Source organism: Tupaia chinensis, unplaced genomic scaffold (assembly GCF_000334495.1).
Source record: "Tupaia chinensis unplaced genomic scaffold, TupChi_1.0 Scaffold000211_1, whole genome shotgun sequence".
NCBI classification, from domain to species: Eukaryota; Metazoa; Chordata; class Mammalia; order Scandentia; family Tupaiidae; genus Tupaia; species Tupaia belangeri.
The window spans coordinates 755,528-762,518 of NW_006159686.1; the positions used below are offsets into that span (position 1 = coordinate 755,528).

General features: G+C 63.8%; 2 protein-coding genes across 2 annotated transcripts in view; one reads left to right on the forward strand and one right to left on the reverse strand.

Annotated features, from left to right (window-relative positions):
* Positions 1 to 1,589, forward strand: part of DDX51 (DEAD-box helicase 51) — a 6,966-nt gene extending 5,377 nt beyond the window's left edge. Inside the window, exons 9-14 of the mRNA XM_027771373.1 lie at positions 178 to 293; positions 367 to 483; positions 621 to 722; positions 839 to 902; positions 999 to 1,133; positions 1,223 to 1,589. Of these exons, the coding sequence (XP_027627174.1) occupies positions 178 to 293; positions 367 to 483; positions 621 to 722; positions 839 to 902; positions 999 to 1,133; positions 1,223 to 1,249 (561 nt within the window). The 3' untranslated portion in view covers positions 1,250 to 1,589. The remainder of the gene's footprint in view (positions 1 to 177; positions 294 to 366; positions 484 to 620; positions 723 to 838; positions 903 to 998; positions 1,134 to 1,222) is intronic.
* Positions 1,590 to 4,809: 3,220 nt separating this feature from the next.
* Positions 4,810 to 6,991, reverse strand: part of EP400 (E1A binding protein p400) — a 95,534-nt gene continuing 93,352 nt past the window's right edge. The window contains 1 exon segment of the mRNA XM_027771374.1: positions 4,810 to 6,991. This exon segment is cut by the window's right edge and continues 106 nt beyond it. Within this exon segment, the coding sequence (XP_027627175.1) occupies positions 6,846 to 6,991 (146 nt within the window). The 3' untranslated portion in view covers positions 4,810 to 6,845.

Below are 6,991 nucleotides of genomic sequence, written 5' to 3' on the forward strand. Positions count from 1 at the left end.
AGCCCCGCCGCTCCCCAGCGGGCCTGCCGCAGAGGAGCCCGGGGGACGCAGGCGCTGATGTGGACGGGTCCTCTGGCGGGAAATACGCCTTCCCTGCAGGGCTCTCGGTGAGTGGGCCCTCAGGGTGGCGGGCAGGGGTGTCCAGGCGCCCGGACTCCAGCCAGCCCCGTCCCACAGCACCACTTCGTGCCCTGCAGCCTCAGCTCCAAGCCGCTGGTGGCCCTGCACCTGGTGCTGCGGAAGGACTTCTCACGGATCCTCTGTTTCACCAACTCCCGCGAGAACTCCCACAGGTGAGGCCGGGCAGTGGTGGGCGGCAGAGGCGGATCTGGCCCGGCCAGCCCGTGCAGCCTTGTTTCCGCCTAGGCTCTTCTTGCTGGTGCGAGCCTTTGGGGGCGTGAACGCCGCGGAGTTCTCCTCTCGCCTTGGGCCTGGCTGCAGGAAGAGGCTCCTGAAGCAGTTTGAGCAGGGGAAGATCCAGCTGTGAGTTCCTGCCGGGCGGGCTGTGCCGGCGGGGGTGCCCATGCCCGTTGCCACTGCGTGGCAGCTGCTCCCTGCAGGGCGGGTGCAGTCGGGCTCCCTGCCCCTGGCTCAGGCGTCCCCGTGCCTCTGGTCCTCAGCCTCATCAGCACAGATGCCACTGCCCGGGGCATTGACGTGCCAGGTGTGGAACTGGTGCTCAACTACGATGCCCCGCAGTACCCGAGGGCCTACGTGCACCGGTGAGGCTGCGGCGCCAGTGCTCCCACGTGGCTGGGGGGGGGGAGGGTGCTGGAGAGAATGCGCTGGACCCCAGCCGTGTGGAGGTCGCAGGCTGGAGGCCTCTGTGTGATTGCAGGGTTGGGCGGACGGCCCGAGCGGGGCAAACCGGACAGGCCTTCACGCTGCTGCTCAGAGTTCAGGTGGGGTCATGTGGCTGCGGGGGGGCTCCGTGGGGCTCTGCTGGGTATTGTGGGAACTGGCCCCAGAGCCCTGTCCCATGTGCGCACTTCCTGCAGGAGAGAAGGTTCCTCCAGATGCTGGCTGAGGCTGGGGTGCCCACGCTGGAGCGGCACGAGATCCCCGGTGATGTTCTGCAGCCATTGGTCCCTCGCTACGAGGAGGCCTTGACTGAGCTGGAGGGGACCGTCAGGGTACGTATGGGTTTTGCCGGCCTGGCGGGAGCTGGAGCTGCGCTCCGTGAACCAGATCTGCAGGCCGGTGTCCCCTCTGCCCCTTGCAGGAAGAGCAGAAACAGAAGGTGGCCTAGGCTGGGGTCTGAGGACGAGCCGAGCCTCTCCCGTGCCCAGCTGTGGACACAGTCGCTCTCCTTGCCTTCCTGCGGGGTGAACGCCGACGGCCAGGTGCTACAGGGGAGCCACTCCCCAGAACCCCTCCAGGTCTAGAGAGCAGCTGTGGCAGCAGCCCCTTCCCCAGGCATGGCCTCTGCCCCGTGCCGCAGCCTGGCCCAGACCTTGGCCTGGGCAGCAGGTCTGGACACTCGGGCCAGGGTTGGGACTCGTGCCTGCGGTCTCAAGACAGCAGCCTGGCTGGAATGAAGCCGGTCTTTCTGGAAATAAAGCTGTAAGGGAAGCGACAGCCCTCCCAGAGCACTTGGAATGGCGTCTGTCGCCCGGCGGGGAGGTGGGACCCGCCACGAGCCACCTCAGATGCTGCCCTCCGCCGAGCTGTGCTTGTCTCATGCTGGTGGTCACCCTGAGCGTCTCCCCCTCGGGCTGCGCCAGGCCATCCTGCAGGCCCTGAGCCTACGCTGCCCACAGACCCCAGCAGGGTGGCAGTGGCGTGCCCACGCCCAGTGTCAGCACAGGCTGTGGAGTGGGTGCCCTGGACATGGAGGAGGGTGAGCTCCGGGGCACGGGGGGGTGGGGGGTGCTCTGTGAGGAGGTGTGGCTCTGTAAGCACCAGGGGACAGTCGACGACTGACGGTTTCAGCATCAAATGCGGACGGTTTCTCGGTCTCCGCCCGCAGACCCTGGCCCACCACAGTGAGCAGCACGTGGCCCTGTGGCCGTGGCTGCATCCGAAAGCACACCGGGGTGTTGGTGGGAAGGCCCACAAGCTCCTCAGGAACTGACGCACCCACGAGCAGGGCCGGCCGGCCCACCTGCCTCAGCAGGGTGCACGCAGTTCCTCGGACTTAGCTTGCTCTCCGCTGCCTACACGGACCAGCGACAGGTTTCTCGTGGGACAGGCATCCACCTGGGGTGGCCAGCGCTCAAGCTCACCTTCCCATCTATGCAGCTGCAGCCTCCGGCCAGTAGGTCCACACCCCAGTAGCAGGCAGGACGGGGATCGAGGCAGCGCCCCTGCCCGCCCCACCCACACTGGTTACACCTTGCACCTGCAGCTGGGACCTGCCTGGGCCCCTGCTGGGCAGTGTCTGAAGAGATGGCTGTCACCCCTGCTGCCACAGCAACTGCCAAGCTGCGAGGAGCTGCAGGGGTTGCCACGTCTGGAGAGCAGGTGGTGTGGCCGCCATCGGGGCTCTCACGGACCAGCAGGTGGTGTGGCTAAGGGCTACACTCGCGCGTGGCCGGCCACAGCTGGAGTCCCAGGCCCGGCAGCCTGACAGTCGTGCAGCCTGTGTGCATGTTGCCCTGTCCTGTGGGCACACGCTCCCTTTGGAAAACCTAACTCGCTTTCCTCAGGATAGTACCTCAAAGGTGCTAGAAAGGGTCTTGGCGAGATGGGAGGGGAGGGCCGGCCACACAGCCAGGGTGGAGTCCTGGTCCTGTCAGTGTGTGGCTCCCTCTCGGCACGTGCCAGCTGACGTTTATAAAGAACGTCAGGACTGAAAGGACAGCTACCTTGCAAGTGAAATCACGAACTCCTGGCACGTGTGGGTCTTCTCTTACCCATTACAACCAAACGCAAAATTAGCAACATTCTGTTGTGGCGCGTAAACAGCCAGGGCCAGCTGGGTCTCACCTTGGAGGAGACTGTTGAGGGCAGCTCGGAGTCGGAGCAGCTGGCGGGGCTCGTGGACTGCCCAGGGACTGGCCTCCACGTGTACTCTTGAGTGCCGAGGGGCAGCAGCTCACTGGGAAGGTCCGAGGAACGCCAAGCCTCAGAAAGAGTGACGTCGAGTGACCCCACTCGCCGATGGACGGTCTGCCCCGTGGGGACAGCAGGCCAGACCCCACTGAGCCATGGAGATGCCAGTGCTGGGTGGGAGTCAGGACGCACACTACTGGTGGGTGTGGGCAGGGCAGCCTCCGGAGGGCAGGTGGGTCCTTGGTAAGTGATTTCTGCCCCATGGCGCACGCCCGCAGGCTGGCTGCCCAGGTTTGCAGTAGCCAGGCAGCAGGGACGGCTCAGATGCCCCCAGTCAGCACAGCGCTGATGACGTGGTGAGTCCACTTGAAAACATGGCGCCGAGGGACCAGCAGGCGGTGTGGTGGTTAAGGTGCTAGGCACTCCCACATGGCTGACCACCGTTCGAGTCCCAGACCTGGTGGCTGGCTTTCTCGCTTTCCCTCCTCTCTTTCTCTGGTCAAATTAAAAGAATGAATAAATTAAAAAATACAATTTAGGAAGTGATTTCTACAATCATAAGGTAGTTAAAGCCTCTTAATAGCCACACCCAGATGTAGAGGACAAAATGCAGCTTAGATGTTCTACAGGGACTGACCAACTGAGGACACCCAGCGGGGGGTGTGTGCACGTCTCAGAACTAACAACCAGGAAGTGGGGTGCATCCAGCCGCTCAGGCTGTGCAGGCTAGGCAAGGGGAGTGTGACACAGGCCCTGCCCTGCGGACCAAGTCCTCCGGGCCAGCCAGCGAGCAGGCCACGCACTGGCCAGTCTCAACTTCCTGTCACATGAGGGCAGGTGTGGGACTGTCCACTGCCGGTCCTGTGGAGCACGCAGGAGATGCCGGACTTTGGAGCACTTGGGCATTGTGCTCACCTGTTATCTGAGAAGCTGGTTCTGAGTTTCCGTCAAAGGACGTCTGCCCTGAATGCGCCCCACTTCTCTGGGCCAGGCAGGTCAGAGACACCCTGCCATAGGCCCACAGGGGTGCAGCTGCCGTGCATGGGCTGGGGCAGCAGGTGGGAGCGGAGCAGTCCCCGGAGCTGGCAGGGCCAGCCCAGGCACACCCAGGCTTCCCAAGGCCTCTCCGAGAGCGGGGCGGGCCCACTCCTTCCCAGCCCACCTCCCATGCTCCTGTCACACTGAGCACACCCAGACCCTGCCCTAGGAGCACGCAGCCTGGGGGTGAATGCACGTGCAGTTGCTGGAGGGAAGCGGAGCCGGGCCATCTCACAGGAGGGACTTAGGTGGGTGACAGTGATGCCTGCTGAGTAAATGGCCCACGGACAGTCAGTGGCCTGTGGTCACGGCAGGACCCTGTGTCCTGGAGACCCTAACGGAAAATGGCTGGCCCAGGAGGCACTGGCTTTCCCACCCACCCCGGGATGTGAACTGGAAGCCCAGGGCTGCAGGTCCCTGGACCCCACCTGGCGAGCCACGGCCGTCTGCAGTGCTCCTGTACCCCAGCCACTGTGCGTACTGGTCTGTTCTTTACAGAAACCAGAGCTCGTTGGTTACGAAGCAAAGAGGAAAGGAACAATAGGGCTCGGGCCACCTGGCTGGGGGCGTCTTCAACGAGGGCACCTGAGAGGAAGGGCATCCCTTCCAGCGCTGGGTCGGGGCGCGTGGGTGGGCGGACACTGCAGCCATGGCAGCCTTGGGGGCTGGGTGGGGGGTGGACATCCAGGCCCCATGCAGCTTGTTCCATTTTTTTGATTTTTATTCACGCACTCGGCACCTTGTTTTAACTTAAAACTACTTTTCTACCAAAGGGGATACGAGGTATGAAAAGGCCACTTTATTACACCTCATGTTCGGGAGGGTGTCACTGTCCTCGAAACCTCCTACTCAAGTACAAACTGTGTTTACAAAGTATTTACAACGGCAGCCTCGTCCTGGCTCACAATGGCGAGGGAAGTGAAGATAAAGGTCGGAGGAGGGTGGGCCCTGCCTGACGAGGCCGGCTCCGAGGCTCGATCCCTGCGGGGTTAGCATGGCCTGACGGGGGCCAGCTGGAGCTGGGCAGAGCCCCGCCTGCGTCCTGCGAGGTCTCTGGCTCGTTCGACCATTGTGATAGGAACCGACTCCAAGAGGGGCTTCCGTGACGTGTCCTGAGCTCGCCCTCAATTCCAGAGTTAGACCTTCAACTGGACGTGTCCTGAGCTCGCCCTCGATTCCAGAGTTAGACCTTCAACGACGTGTCCTGAGCTCGCCCTCGATTCCAGAGTTAGACCTTCAACTGGACGGCCGAGGAGCGTCCCAGCGGACGGCGTTCACGAGCAGGTCGTGTTGGATGCTCCTCGGCCGGTGGCAGCTAAAGAGCGACAGAAGTGACTGTCCCCTATCTAGGCACATGCCTGGAACTGCAGGAGAGCACACAGTGGACAGGAGACAGGAGGCTTCACTCACAACGCAACAGGTTGGGCAGGGAGTCCACGCTGCAGGGGAGCAGAGGACTCCCCTGGCGTGCTAGGAGACGCTGGCGATGCAGGTTCCTGTGCACGGCCGTCGGCATGGCCGGGGACAAAGGGGGAGCTGGAGACCGTCTTCCGCAACCAGATGAGCGAGCAGAGCGCCCTCCCAAGCGCGCACCTGCCCCTGCAGCTCGAGGCCCTGGCGGTACCTTCTGCTCCGTGTGCCGATTAACCGAGGGCAATCCCTTTCTTTTCAAAACCTAGTTAGTTCTTGCCCTTCTGAATTCCCAAGAGCTGAGAGCCAGCCGCCTGCGGGCGTTGCTCACGGCGCCACGGCTCCCTCCACACAGCCTGGCGACAGCGACACGGCAGCAGAGAGACAGCACGGGGATAGGAGCGTGCATCCTGACACGGCCTCTGTCCCTAACTGCTCCGACGGCATGACAGCAGCGCAGAGCCACTGCACAGTGCGTGTCCTCCGCCACGACCTGTGGTGGAAACCGCGGTACGGAGACCTCGTCGCCCACGGCCCCGCTGTCACAGGGACACCACCAGAGTCACCGCACACCAGGCCCCTTCTGCTCGCCCTCGGCCGACAGCTCAGGCCCGATGCAGTGGCGGCTGCTGTTCCGTGACAAACGGCCACACGACGGGGCTCTCGGCTGCAGGCCGTGGCCCGTCTGTGCCACTCTGCAGCAGGGCGGGGCCGTCCCACACTTGCCCCAACGGCACTTGCTCGGCGTGAGGCCTCACGGCTGCCCAGGCATGAACATCACCAGCCCAGGCTTGCCGCCCAAGCCCAAGTGGGAGCTTCGCCAAGGAGTCCTTCAATGACACGGGCCCCGCGGGGCAGCGCCTGGGGAGGTCGTGCCCTTGAATCCAAGCAGCAACGCGCCCTGTGCCGCGCGCCCGCCTCGTCACAGTGCAGGAGGGAGGACCTGGGGCCACCTTCGCACTGGACAGCTGATCTCGGACAGGCTACTTGGCCTTTCTCCTCTGCAAGGACCTTGGAGTGTCTCAGGAAGGAACTGAGTGACGCCATGGTGCCACTGTCACCCACCACGTTGTCGCTTTACAAAAACCGTGCTGGACTCCCTGCTTGTCCCGAGTGGCTCCATGAAGGTCAGCCTCTGCGCTGACAGAGGCTCTAAGGGCTCTCACCGCCCAGAGCTATTGCCCTGCAGGCAAAAGGGCGTAGGGGAACCACCACTGCTGCCTGTCCAGTCAGTCACGGGATACAGAGAAGGGGGTGCGGAGTAAGGGTGGCTCTCGGGGCCACACGGCTCGTCTTACTGGATGGTTACCCCACTCTGTCCCACTGCCACTGCCGGGGGCCACCGAGCCCAGCCTCTCACGCGGGGGCGGCCTTGCCCTCGCCGTGCTGCTGCCCTCTGCTGGCTACTGGCACGGAGGCTTGGTGGACGTCTTCAGCCTGACGGTGGGGACCCTCATCTGCAGCTTGGGCTGCTGGCCGGGGCTGTCAGAGCTGGCAGGCACCTGGGTGGGAGTCGGGACCCCCGGGGCTGATGCCGTGGTCGCCCCCT